This window comes from Prinia subflava, chromosome Z (assembly GCF_021018805.1).
Source record: "Prinia subflava isolate CZ2003 ecotype Zambia chromosome Z, Cam_Psub_1.2, whole genome shotgun sequence".
Lineage (NCBI taxonomy): Eukaryota > Metazoa > Chordata > Aves > Passeriformes > Cisticolidae > Prinia > Prinia subflava.
Window position 1 is genome coordinate 9,795,125 of NC_086283.1, and position 14,340 is coordinate 9,809,464.

General features: G+C 39.2%; 1 protein-coding gene across 1 annotated transcript in view; it reads left to right on the forward strand.

The window, feature by feature from the left end:
* The window catches only part of LOC134563761 (protein phosphatase 3 catalytic subunit alpha), a 175,121-nt gene that overhangs the window by 109,764 nt on the left and 51,017 nt on the right, over positions 1-14,340 (forward strand). Inside the window, exon 3 of the mRNA XM_063422012.1 lies at positions 13,726-13,850. Coding sequence (XP_063278082.1) covers positions 13,726-13,850 — 125 coding nt within the window. The remainder of the gene's footprint in view (positions 1-13,725; positions 13,851-14,340) is intronic.

Here is a 14,340-nt window from a genome sequence, read left to right on the forward strand (position 1 = left end):
GAGGGGAGGTCAATTTTTCCAGGGGGATGTGGGCAGTCCAATCAGTGATCAGCTTTTCTGCTGGCACCTGGATTGGTCACTCGGAGGTTTGGACACGCTTTTGAGGACACAAAGAGTTAAAAGCAGGACTCCAGGAGGGTTTGACTTCTTTTAGATTCTGGTTTAAGCAGAGAGACGTCTCAGGCCTCCTTCCCCTGCCCAGCCACGAGGCTGGGTGGGGGAGGAGAAACACGTAGTCGGGCTCAGGTAAGCCGGAGCCCCGGGGGGGAGAAGAGAGTGGACAGGACTCTGGAACTGAGCTGCCCCAGCCAGGATGGAGGGGTGGAAAACTGTGGAAGTGCCTTCTGTGTGTGCTCACCCCCCCCTCCCCTCTGGGAGAAGGTGCCCAGCCACGTGGGGGTTGCCCAGCCTGGGAGTGCCTGAGCCTGCAGCCCTGCCGAGAGATAGAAACTGTTAACCCTTGCTTGGCAGAAAGAAACTTTTCTTAGACATTGATTCTCATGACTGGTGGTTTCGGAAGAGAGAGGGAAGCAGCCTGAGACCGAGATGATAAAGCACAATTGGAAGGAACCCGATAGGCAAAGAATGAGAAGAGTAGCTTTCTGAGCTGGACTTTTTTTGCATAATGTCATCCATAGACTGAACTTAAGTCTCTTTTGAACATAAACTGCATTTTGGGTAGATACAGCTGCCCCTGCTTTTGCTACAGTGACTGGCACTTGAAGAGTGGAGGAGCAGAGAAGAGAGGGGGAGGGTGTGGTGGTGCCCTCTGCCCTCAGGGCAGACCTGCTCTCAGAACCTCGGCCCCTGGGTAAAAAGGGGGAGAGCTCGGCATGCAAGTATCCTTAAAAGAGCCCTGTATGCAGATTCAGCCTATGGACAGTGGTGAGAGCGCTGGACATAGGAAAAAGAGAGTGTCACCCTGGCAGACTTCTCTGGGCGGTGCCACGGGTGACATGGAAACACATAAGGGGTAGACCCGTGTGTTCTGGAGAACAGTCTGTGGTGCGAGAGAGACTCCTCTCTCCCTTGCTGAATTGAAAATTAGGGTTTTTTTTTTGAGTGGTGATTGTTTGATTTAAAACCCAAAGGTTTAGTCTGTGAAGAGTAATGTGTGGGAGATAGAAACTAAGAGAAGAGAAGAAATGTTCTAAGAAGTTTTTATTTCTGTCTCTGTGTGTGTTTAAGAGTTTTTCTGTCTCTGTTCTTATGTAATGTAATAAAGTTTTAGTGTTTTTTTTGGTTTTTTTTTGTTTTCAAGATTTAAGCCTGCTCTGCTCTGTTCCTGATCACATCCCACAGTAGTTGTTAAGGAAAAAACATATATTCATGGGTGCGTTAACATCTGGCCAGTGCCAACCCATGACACTAACATATATATGTCTGTTCTTTGGTGGAAAACTTCTAGTGTTTCCTAGATATATGTGCATTTTTTTGAGGTAAGAGAATTAGGTGGGGCGGGGGGGGAGAGGGGGGCGCTTGTTTAATTTATTTATTTTAGAATTGTCCGTTGTCTGAGACAGCATGAAAAAGAAGGAAAAATGGGTTGAAAGCCTGTTCTTTTCTACTTGCATTATTTCATAGCACATTTGTCAGCTCTGCTTCCTGTGATACATAGATATCCCTGCTTTGCCTGGTCACCAAAAAGACACACACACACGCACAATTACCTTCTTTTGTGGGTGATGATCTTCTAGAACCTGATTGCCTTACTCATGTGTTTTCTGAAGATAAGGTCCTGTCTGCACTGACTCTTTTTTTTTTTTTTGTTACAATGATATGTCTTCCCTTTTTTATAAGATGCTTCTGTTGATTTGCTGCTTTTTTGTCCTTTTGGTCACATGCCTTTCAGCTTTCTAGCAGTCTGTTTATAATAGAGAGACTTTTGAAGGTCTTTATTGAAATCTCTTTACCAAGTTCAGTAATAAATATTTCAATTTTAAATACAGAGGCACAAGAATATTGTATGAATTTTTCAATGAATACATGGGTTATAAACTTCTGGAGTACATGAAAGCTTTTGGATACAATAAATAGAGATTTATGATCCAACAGGGTGGGGGGGGATGTTTATTACTTAGACAGATATAAGAGGCTAAAAAAGAAACTGCCAAGCAATTTCTACAGTTTCAGTGAAGCACAGGCAAACTCTAATAAACATATCAATACATTAGAGTTTTATTATTTTTATGTGCCTGAGAGGTTTCTGCCTTTAGGTCACTTCAAATAACCAGGTTATTGCAGTCCAAAAGAGAAGCAAGCAGCCTGGAAACTCCATGAAGTGCAAAAAGCATATTTTTTTCTCTTAGTACACATTTTTCACTTGACAATATCATAACCACAAAAGAACCGTGTCCCTAAAATTGCTGGGCTGTTGAGAGCCAAATCTGACCGATCAGTTATACAAACCATTACAAGGGAGAAGCAGCAGCAGATATCTGTGCTTCATAAAGGTATGTATAAAGAGGGCAAAGGATTTGGTTTCATTAACTCGAGGCGTGTTCTTGGAAATAAAGCCTCTTACCTGTTATCAAGCAAGGAATAGAATAGCTAGAAGTATGCATAAAAATAATATAAATGCCATCAATGTAGAAGACACCAGGTTCACTATTCTTCTTCTGTAAAAACAACAGTTAAGCTACTCATTACAGAAAACAGAGGGAATTAGACATTAATAAAGAAATGTATGAATAGGAAATCTGCATGGACCCATTAGAGTAGTGAACATCTGTTGAATTGGAATTACAATCTTTCAAGGTGCTGAAGTCCAAACTTACTGTCTGCCAATATGTGGATGGCAGTAAGCAACAGTGTAAAATCTAAGCATCTGTACGTATCAATGTACCCATACAGGCATATAAATCCAGGGTAGATGCAGACATGATTGCTTAAAAACACAGTGGCATCTTGTGTGTTGGCTGTTTTCCTCACCAATGACAGCAATTTTGTAGCAAGAGAATTAGTAACACTGCTGGATTTACTGCATTTGCCTTGACTGCGTGAGGAAGTTGACTCTCGCCATTTGGCATTTGGGTTTTGAAGGGGTTTTTTGTAATAGTAGCTTTTGTTTCCTTGAATGTTTAGCTTTCAATGATGTTTCACCCTTTTGCTTGATGATTTAATTGTGCTAGTGAACAAGTACTCTGGTCAGAGAGACTCCTGGAGTTGCCTTGATAAGGGAGTGTGATTTTGAGCACTTCCTTGGGTTTGACTCCGCTTTGTTAAATAAAAGCACATACTGCAGAGGTTAGCTTGTCACCAGCTCTCATGGGATGGAACCTCACAGCCTGTAAGACATAGTGAAAAGTGACATTTGTCTCTGAGATTTAGTGGTTATGAAGAGTCACAAACACCACGTGGATTAATAACCTAATAGATGAAGAATTTCAAGTAAAAAAGATGTTCTTACTGTGAGCATTTCCACCTGACGGCTTTGGTCAAATCATTTTTTTACCAGGAATGTTTTCGTGGTCCTTGTTTCTTGCACATGTGAGCTGAATTTAAAGCTGCAGCAACTGCATGCTAAAGAGAGATGAGGAAGATAAATGTCATTAAAAGAATTTTTTTTTTCGGGAGAAAAGTAATCTATGGCTGGTTTGGGGATTAGTATTGTAGTTTATTGTAGTTGGAAAGAATATTTTAAGTAATGATTTAAACTGATAATGTATTTGATCTTAGCCAAAAGCAGACAGTGTTCTTTTTGAAAAGTGAGTCATTCTAGAGAGCAAGAGAATTAAAGAGGAAAGTTCCTCTGAAATAAAGGCTTAACTTCTTCAGTCCCTGCATGAACCTCGTATTGTGTTTAAAAAAAATTACCATTACCCAATTTGCATGGAAGGGGAACAGAGACATGCTCATCACTTACTGCCCCATTCAAGCATTATTTTGCTGTTTGCTCTGGTGAGATTGTGTTACATATAATTTGTATCATCTGTTTGACTAGGGCTGATTCAAGCAGCAGAGTCCTTTATCTTGCAGATGCAAAGTATAAAGTGTATAGATCCTTGGCTGGAGATACTGAATTCATATACAGTTAATTCACTTATCAAATGCCAATGAAGTTTCTTTGACTGATAGGCAACATATTAAACACTTATTATCTCCCCTTGGAATGTCTGGTCTGTAATCATTAAATATATAGTTACTAACTCCGTATTAGAAGCCTGAAAGGATGTATTATCTGAGATTACTGAGACTGCAGACCAGAAGAATGCCATAAATGCCAATTCAGCGTAATAGAATTTTTCTTCAGTTTTTTCTCACTTGATAGTCTCTTTGCAAGTTGGTGGCCTTTTCTTCTTACCTCTGTTTCTGAATAGCAGTACTCTTACCTCCCAGAATAACTTACTGCATGTGATGTGGTTGGTGGCTGTCTGCTAAAATAGTACTTCTTCCCTGTCACTCCCCTCTTCTGACTTTCTGGGTTTTTTTCTCTCTCCAGCCAGACGTTAGGAAAGCAATTCTTAATGTAGTTAATATAGGCGCCCTCATAGAGGGCCTGGTTAGCTTGTCTGTGGAGCATAGAGCAAGAGGTAGCCCAAATCTGCCTGGCTGCCACCCCTAGTGCTGCCCTGTGTCTTTTCTAGCTTGCTTGCACTCACTATTATGTGCTTAATAACAAGGTTATACAAAGAAACATAATTAAGGCTATTCAGTTCCTCAACATGGCTTCTTTGTGTTTATTTTAATAATCATCATTAAGTGATAGCAGTTTGTTTCTGGAACTAAGTATTCTTAAAGGTGCCTTCTAATCTGAACCAATCTATGATTCATCTTGATTTAGAATCAGCATATGGATTTAACCATCTACTCAAGATCGTGCCTGGGTTTATGTTTTCATCAGGGGGAAATGAGTATGGTCAACTCCTCCTTCCACTGGCTCTCCTAACTAATTATCCTGTGAGCTTTTACCATGACAAGAAATTACTTCCGAGAGCTTTCTCTTAAAAGCACTTTCCTCAGAAGTTAAGCATTTTTCACCAGAATTAGATTTGCATAAGACTTTGGTTATGTAATTTAGATTTTATAATTTCAAAGAGTCATTTTCTGTGTCTTAAACTAGAACTGGGGAAACTTGCACATTGCTTGCTTTCCTTTATGTTATACCCATATACTATCACATGAACACCTGTGGTACAGAAAGGCTAGATTACAGTAATGGCTTAAGCCCACGAAGATGGGTGCAAAAACTGAGATTAAAACTCAGTAAGTCTTTGCTGCTGGTTCTTTTCATTCATGGCTCTGAATATAGCCCAAATGCTGCAGTTCACTGAATTTCTTTAAGCTAATTGTGCTGGCTGTTTCAACTCAGGATGTGCACGAGTATCCATGTGGATACTGATGGTTGCTAATTAAGAGCACAAGAATTTGAGAAATATTTTCATTTTCCCTTCTGTTTCTGGGAAGTACGGAGTTCTACAGATACACAGGTAACAAACAGATGCATTTTTTTCTGGTGAGCAAATGTTTGTTTTCCACTGATAAGACAAATCATTGCATTGAAGGAAGGAGGATACTCTTTTTGACATGTTAGTACTGCCACCTAAAAATCTTGTACATTATTGGGTGCTTGGAAGGTGATTGGACTGCAGTCTGTGATGGTAATACTGCTCTAAAATTCTGTAGTAAGAAGAGCAAACGATGATACTATCCATCAAGCCCCTGTAAATAAATGAGGCTTTCTTTGGGCTTTGTATAACTGTCACTGTATCCATGTAATACTAGTGCCTGTGCTTTAACTTTGCTGGGGTTGGGATTAGTGCTGTCGAGAGAAATACTGGTTGCAGTGAAGCCTGTTCCTAAGAGCTGAATTAAATCATCAGCAAAAAAATTTATCCTGTTATTTGAGCTTCTCCTCTTCAAAAGTCCTTTTCTCATTTTGCCTTGTTTCACCTTCCCTAAATTCATTTGGAGCATTGTGTTTAAAGCCAGGCTGTGCCTGCTTCTTCTTTCATGATCTTTCTTCCTCCTTGAAAGGGCTGTCTTCTTTTGGTGTCTTGAATCAGATGCAGCAATATAAGGATGCATTGCTCCCTCTCAGGCTATCCCTGCCTTCATGCTGACTGAACCTGTGACGTTATCAACTGTTAAAATTCCTTGGGTCTTTGGTTTTCACATCTGTAAAACTGAGGATAAAAGAATTTTCCCATTGCTATAAATAACCTCGATCTCAGGATATTAGCTGGAAATCCTGACCCAAACACCAGTGAAACGCTTTCCTCACAAGTAATCCTTCTGATGGGGTTATTTCTGGAACATTCATTGCTCCCTGATCCTAAGGGTGCATTAACAGGAGACAATGACAGAATACTTCTTTTACATTTGCTGAGGAGGAGGATGCTCAGGGGCAGTGCTGACCGTGAGAGGCTGACAGGAGAAGAGCTGAGTGTTACTCTGATGGATATGGGAATGAATGCTGATTTAGTCCTGTCATGGTTTTTTCTCTCTGTGACCTAATTCAGCACCTTCCAGTATATGTGATGGAAGCACCTACTTCTGTTGATCTTGGAAAAAAAGATCTGTAAAATATTCACTAGATCACCATCCCTTTTCTATTACCCTTCCATTATGTGGCTTTGATCTGGAATTGAAAATTTTCATTTGGCAATTCACTGCTGTGATACCAACTCACTCTTCTGAAAACTTCAGCCAGGGGAGGGGCATGGAGAGAAGGGATTTTTCTCTGCCAGTGTAAGTTTTACAGCATTTGGTAGAGCCTGTTTCCTGAGACTTGTTTCTGGTATTTCCTGTACACACAAAGGCACTCCGTTGCTGCCTAAGGTTATGTACCTGGTTTTTATTTTGTTTTCAGACACTGCAAATAATATTGTGATATGAAAATAATATTGTAGAGATATTTTTAAAATCTTGGTGCTGAAGATCTTTTTCTAGGCTTAATACTTTGAAGGGCATCTGCCCTTCTGCATGGGTTAGGGTTTGGGTTTTGTGGTTTTTTTGGTTTTTTTTGCTTCCTCCTTCACCAGAGAATATTAATGACCGTTGTCCTGAAGGTCTTTTCTGATGTGGTGTTTTCCCTTCTCTGGTCTTTTTCACTCTGTCCCTTCAAATTAGGTGTCATTAATTTGTTGTAGCCTTCAGGGAATGGTGGGAGAAAACTAGCTCCAATTAGGAGTGAGCGTGGGTGATCTTTACAGACACTAGAGTTGCAAGTGTTGGCAGAGCAGAACACAGTATAGTGTCCTCATGTGTTGCACAGAAAACATATTTTCCCAAGATATTCTTTGCCTTTTTTTTCCTCTGTGCAAAGAAGGAAAGTTGTCAGTCAAATAACATTGGCAAATGTGGCCTTGATGTTTCTTTCATTTGTAGTTTCCTTTACTATACCTGTATGGTCAATGGTTGCTGTGTTTATCTTTAGTTAACCAGGCCTCTTTATGAAAATATGTAATTGCAGATTTTTGTTAATGCCAGTTCACTCTGGTAGTATAAACTCATCATTTTGCATGCAGTAATTGAAGGGAAAAAGATAGATGAAAGCCTATTATAATCATGTTAGATAACCAGATATGAATATGAATGAGATCATGCTTCTTTTGGAAATAGAGCTGTGTTGTTCAATAGACTTAGTATGACAAACATTTATATTAAAGCCCATTATGTTGAGTCTGGTAGTTGTTTTCTTAGGATAAGTTACTTAGTGAGCTGTCTACATGATTCTGACCTTAATTTCAGTAAAGAAAGAAGTCTGCAAGTTCTTTAAACAGCTCACAAACAGGAACAGAACTGCGTGGCAATGAAACAATGTATGAACTCAACCACAAGCTTTGTGTCTTGAGCTGCCCTTTAGTGAGCAAATGCAAATAAAAATTTCTGGAGTTTCTTCTTTTATTTTGTACTTCTTCCATGTTGTTCTCCATAAGATAAGGAAGAAAATTGCTCTTTCTTTAGTGATTTAAAAAAAAAGGAATAAAACTAGTGTTCTGAATGTTTCATATTGCTATGGCAATATATAATGTTCCTCAGATATACGCTTGCACACAAACCTCATTCAAACGGTAAGGTTGTGTAATGGAAGACATGTGACCCTTATATGTAATTTTGTTATTAAATTTTGAGGGAAGTCAGGGCCTTCAAAAACAGTGCAGTAGTTGTTCTCGAAGCACATGAGAATTTCATGCATATAAGCTCTTGTAGTTGTTTTCCCTCATTCAGGAGTTTTCTGCTAAACCCAGTCTGTGATGACCCAGCTACAGAAGTTGGTCTAGTTGATTTTGCTTTGCCTTTGTGTGTTCACTATAAGTACTCTTTCTCACTTGGCGTCTTCACTTAGCTTTTCATAACTTTTCATTCCTTCAAACTACTTGCCTGGAGCAACGTTTAGGACATACTTCTCATTGGACATGCAGCCTCTTTACCCTTTATCTTATTTTGTAGATCTGTACAAATGACCAGCCACAAGTCTGCTCAGACACGTGCAGGTTTACATGGTGCAATCGTTTCTTTGTCAGTACGGCTTTGTAAGTACCAGGTGTCTTTGAAAAGCAGTAAGCTCTCGGAAGCATGTGCTTGCTAATGGAATGGTAAGCAGCTAAATGCTTCCAAAACATTGTACAAAGCAGCCTCCTTTGGGATTTGCAGTCTGCATTCTGCAGTGTAACTCAATAGGGTGTTTTCCTCCCTTAGGTTTTTTAGTATTGTGTGCTGCTTTGCTCTTGGAACTCAGTGCAAAAACATCCCTAGCTTAGTGAATGTAAAGAACCAGTTGGCAAGTGGTGGGTATTATTCCCTACATAGTCGTTTGAAAGATATCTTTGCCTGTTGTTAATTGTCATACATGTATGAGTGTGCAAATGTTGCTTCTGGAGCTGGTGATAGTGTTACATATCTGCTCCTAATACCTGATGGCATTTGAAGACAGGAATATAATCTTGCGATACATGGACTGAAAATTCCCTTGAAAATTTAATTATATTTTGCTGTCAGCCTTTAATGTTACACCAATTAAGTATGTACCTGTGAAATACAAAGTTATGTTTCGTGTCAGGGAAATGAAGAAAATCTGTGTAATCATAGTGGTGGAACACAGCCATGGGACAGTTATAAAGATGAGTTCTAATAAACAGCTGAGGAAAGCATGGAAGGAAGTTTTTGAATAAATCTTTTGCTTGCAATTATCTATTATAAGTCTCAAGCTATTCTGCAATAAGTGTCCTTTAATTATAACTTTAGAAGCTTGCTTTGTATTAAAGAATTTTAAACTGTAGTTTTAGAGTGCAAAAAGGTTTTTTTAGACAAAAGAAGGAAATAAGGAGGGGGCTCAGGCCTCACACAAGGTGGGAAAACATCCTGGACATGAAGATATGACTTCAGCTCACTGATTTATGGCTCCTGGAGAGGGAAACTGGACATCAGCATTGGAGATTGATGGACTTGAAAATAGAGATGGGACCCCACATCTGGAAGCCAGATCCCACCACCTGGAAAAACATATCCTGGAAGTACATCCTGGAGTATTGAAATATCAGAATAGATCACAATGGTCTATAGAATTATACAGGACAATCTATAGATTTATGGCTGTTAGGTATTGAATTGTGACGTTAAAACTAGAAATGGAAACTGCTGAGAAAGCTTATGAATATGTATAAAATACCATCAAATCCAGCAATGGGTGTGCAGTTGGAAGGGAAAACCCCTACCACTGTACCCAGCCCTGCCTTTTTGCTCACACTTTACCATGTTAATTAATTAATTATTAAATTGCTGCTTGATATATTGGCCGTGTCAAGCGTCTTATTTTTAACATACCTGATAAAAGAGAAAATAAATGCAGCATATCCAAACTGTTGCAGATAGATTAGGTAGGATGTTGACAGGCTCACACAGACAAACTCTTAAGCAACAAATTTGATGCCTGAACTGATCCCTGGAAGTAGTAAGTGTGTAGAAAAAGTTTTGTTGTTATCCAGCTGGCAGTTCTGGAATACAAAGGAAGTTGAAAAGCACCGAGGTAAATTAAGCAGTGCTGTCTTCTTAGGGGAGAAAAAATTGCTGTCAGATGAATTTGTTATTATAGATTGAGTGTACAAAGGCCATGACTTGATGACACTTTCAGGAAACCAGTGATATTGGAAAATATGTGAATTCCTCTACTGGATTTTTTTTTTTTTTAATGTGAACACAGCTACTTTTAATGTTAATCCTGCACACATAGAAACCATGTTTTACATTCTCTGTGTTCATAGTTTAAACCCATAAGTACATTGATCCTGGAGATCTTAATTAAAAATTGAATTTCCTGCTTTACTGTGCTAGGGATTTTTTTGTTATTATTTGATGAAAAAATATTCATACCTCTTTGCATGTATTGTTTAGTAGTAAGACCTTCAGTACCAAAAGAGGGCCAGCACAGGTGTAACAAAACAAGATGTGTCTGGCAAAATTAACAGTAACAACAGATTCAGTACTAATACTTGTAAGATAGTAAACATGAATATGTAATAATTAGTGTGCTTTTAATTTTTTTTTCCTGTAACAAGAAGGATGAAGGTAGCGGACTTAGCAGTGTGGAGCAGATATGGAACTTCTCTTGTGGGCTCTTGGTGGGACAGTGCTGCAAGTTCTTAGTGATATGAAGCTGCAACATGACGTGAAGACTATCACAGAGTTATTGGCTAATGGATGTTTCTGCCTTTATGAATGGAAATATAATGCTGGATCTCTTTCGCCGCCACCTAATGAAAGATAAATCATTGATTTAGCTGCCTGGGAAATCTTCCAGATCTGAGATTCATAGGAATTTAGAGCTGGAAATGAAAAGTGGCAGAACTATAGCTTTAGAAGCAGTTGCAGTTCTTTTCAAATGCTAAATGGAGCATAGTACTGTATGCATGCAAAATTGCCCCTTTAATTCATTTGTAAATCAGGCTATTCATCAGAATATGATGATATGTGTTTTACATTGCAAGGACATTTCAAGCCTGTACATGCAAACCTGGAAAGTGTAAAGTCTGTAAGCTATTCCATCTTATTCCAGGCAAAATACTACTTGGATTAACTGTATGTAACATTGTAGTTTTCCAGTAGAAACTCTAGGATTTCATAATAATAAATTAAATATCAATGCTAACTCCTTATTTTGAGCATTTTCCTCCCTCTGCTACTACCTGCTGATTTTAAGCTACTCTTTTGGAACTACTTTAATTGACAAGGTTAGTTTTGAGTGCTGGGCTTTTTAGCTTTCTGTCTTGGGGGGGGCGGGGTGTTTTTCTTGGATACATTTTGGCATCTATCGCTAAGTACAAAAGAAATAGGCTGCTCTGTGCAAAGTACCTAGAATATACATCAAGTACCCATTTTGGAGACTAATTCAGACTTGCAACTTGTGGGATTGCAGAGCTTTGCACTTTTTATTTCTGTCTTGTTCACCGATTTGCGCACTGCTTTTCTGACTTGTGACAAATTCAGGGACATGCAGCTCCTTGCAGAAAGCTTTCTAACCTTTCTGGTTTCTCTGTAGTTGGCCCAGTGTATTTACCTACTCATGTGTCTGCATACCAAAAGAACAACAACAACAAAAGTCTAGTTTCTTTGTGCTTTAAGTGAAAGCAAAAAAGTTAAATCCGTTTTAAAATCTTTCAATCTTTTTCAACTTCAGGTTTTTACAGTTGGAGCAAATGGGGGTGGGCGATAATTGGTAGAGCTGTACAGTTATGTAACTAAAAGCTTTTCCTGCTGCAAGTTAGGAGAGCAGATTGCCTGGCCATCAAATTGCGACACGTGTTTTGAATCTTCCCACAGTGTCCATGCAGAGGAGTACAGTCAAGAAGTCTGTATTGGTTTGGTAGATTAATGTGTTCAAATAAAGTTGTTACCAAAAAATTTCCTTTGGGGTACAAATATTTTTTTTAGAGAAACAGTGGTGGTGTTATTCCACTTGGGGATTTAAATAGTATTTATTTTGCATAATTAATGGCAGATGTTATTCTTAGGTTGAAATTGTAACTGTTGATGACTTTTAGCATGAAAGTTGTCATCTAAAACTCACAGTGGAGAATCAGCCAGTAAAAAGATTATACAGTGTATCACAGTAGTGATAAAATAAAATATGCTTTTTTATGGGGTAAATACAATGTTACTATCACAGAAGAATGATCAGCTAGCCAGGAATCATGAGTCGTGTCACCAATTTCACATAAATATTCATGAAAGCAGTGACTGAGGTACCAGTGGGTTTTATCTGTATCCAAAGGGTGAGTGGTTTGGTTGATTTGGATTGGGGTTCTTTCTGGCTTTTGTATTTTTGGTTTTTTTTATGGAATGACACTATATGGATCTTATTGTTAGTGTATACATTCAGGAAAAAGCGATACAAGTGTAAAACTGTAATGGCAGCTGGACTGAGATGAAAGACAATAGCATATGAACACTTAGCACTGTGTGTTTGTTGGGTTTGGTATTGCAGCTGTTGTATATAGTCCTTTTGTATCTATATGAAGTTGTGACTTCGGCTTCTTCATGGCATGTTGACAAATGTGAAGATAGCTTATTTGTAGTGGGACAAGGCCATTACCTGAAAGAGAGCATCTGGATTTTACTGAAGGTGGGCCGCTGCTGCACGATAAGGCCTAACTTGGAGCCTTGGTTTTATTCAGTTACTTCAAAATCACCCTTAGAATGTGAAAATCGAACTTGTTTGTTTGTTTGTTGGGTCACTGAAGGGCCAGTTTAAACTGACCTCAGTACCAGTCAGGGCTTTTAACATCGCCTTGGTTAAGGATCATTGCCATAAAAACTCTGGACTTGACCATAAATGGGATGTGTATGGGTGAAGTTCTCTTTTGAGTGGAAGAAACAAAGCAGGTTTTGGTACGGCACTCTTAGGCATCCATGGGATTCTCCAAAAGCACTGCTGCCTTCCTGCAGATGCTTGAAATCACCCACCAGGGAGTTAGCAGTTCCACAAGAGAGCAGAGCCAAACTCTTGCCCCCAAGGCACAGACAGAGGCATCCCAGTCTAGCCCAGGCTGCGTGTCACTTGTGCTTGGTCTGTCATGTTTATTTGGGCTGCTCTTTCTAAGGAAACAGCCTCTTAGATTGACTTCATTGCAATGAAGGTGAACAAATCGTAATTATGGGAGGTTAAGTAAAGGGAAAGAGGTTAAAGCATGAAACACCAGTGTCCTCTTGTGTGAGGCATGCTTTGGGAAAGCAAGCAGGATGTTTTTCCCTTTGGAAAGCAGAAGTCAAAAATGTGTTGGTTTAAGCAGGCATACACAGGACAGGTGTACTTTGCATTTTATGGAAAGCCTATTGCTTTTCCTCTGGGTTTAAGACCAGAAGAAGAAAGAATAGAGGAGTAATTTTAAAAGGAAAAAATTACTTTCTTGGAGTAATTTTAAAAGGAAAAGTAACGTTTCTTGAACATACTCTTTTTTTCAGGGTAGCTTTGGTTTGTCTTACTGTCATTGCCAGTATTGTGTGCTCTGGTAGGAGTACCAGGAATGGACAGATATCTAAAAAATCATTATGCACCAGATTTACCTGATGGCTCTCCTTTAGTTACTTGGTAGCCTTTTGCACACACATGTATGGATATATATCATAGAAAACAGCTTCTGTGGAGCAGCTGCCAGTGCTCAACTGCTGTTTAACTAGTGAATGATGCACAAAATTAACACGTCTTACAAAACGGTGACTTTGGACTGCGCGTACCTAAGATGATTTTTGTATGGTGAATCTAAATATTGTTCCTCTTCTTTCTAGTTTGTGGAGACATCCATGGTCAGTTCTTTGACTTGATGAAACTGTTTGAAGTGGGAGGTTCTCCTGCCAACACGCGGTACCTCTTCCTGGGGGACTATGTGGACAGAGGGTACTTCAGCATTGAAGTAAGTTTCTAATTTCTGGGTGTGGGTGCAAAACCACTTGCAGCATATTATGTATATCGTATCTTAACCATCATATCTTAACTAGTTCAGGAATAGTGAGGCTCTTCATAAATACCATGTTAATGTTGCTGGTGGTGTTTTTCTAAAGATTTCTTGAAATCCAGCCAAATCCCACTATATCTGTGCTGAAAAGCTGACATAGAATGGTGATAAATAGTGGCCATCTAATTATTACACAGAAGGCAGCACGCTCTGCAGCTTGGAAAAGCTAAATAGCCTGAGTAGATGTGTGCTATTAGAAAGGAGACATAACAGAAAAACTTAACCCATGACCCGTAGTTTAGTTTGACTTTTAGGTTTATTTGATCTGAGTTTTCCTGGATGTGAAATTTTAGGAGAATGGGAGGGCTAGATGAGAGGTAAATGGGACAAAAAGCCAGCACACAGCATGCTGTGCTGGAGAGAATGAATAAGTTCTGTTTAGATACAG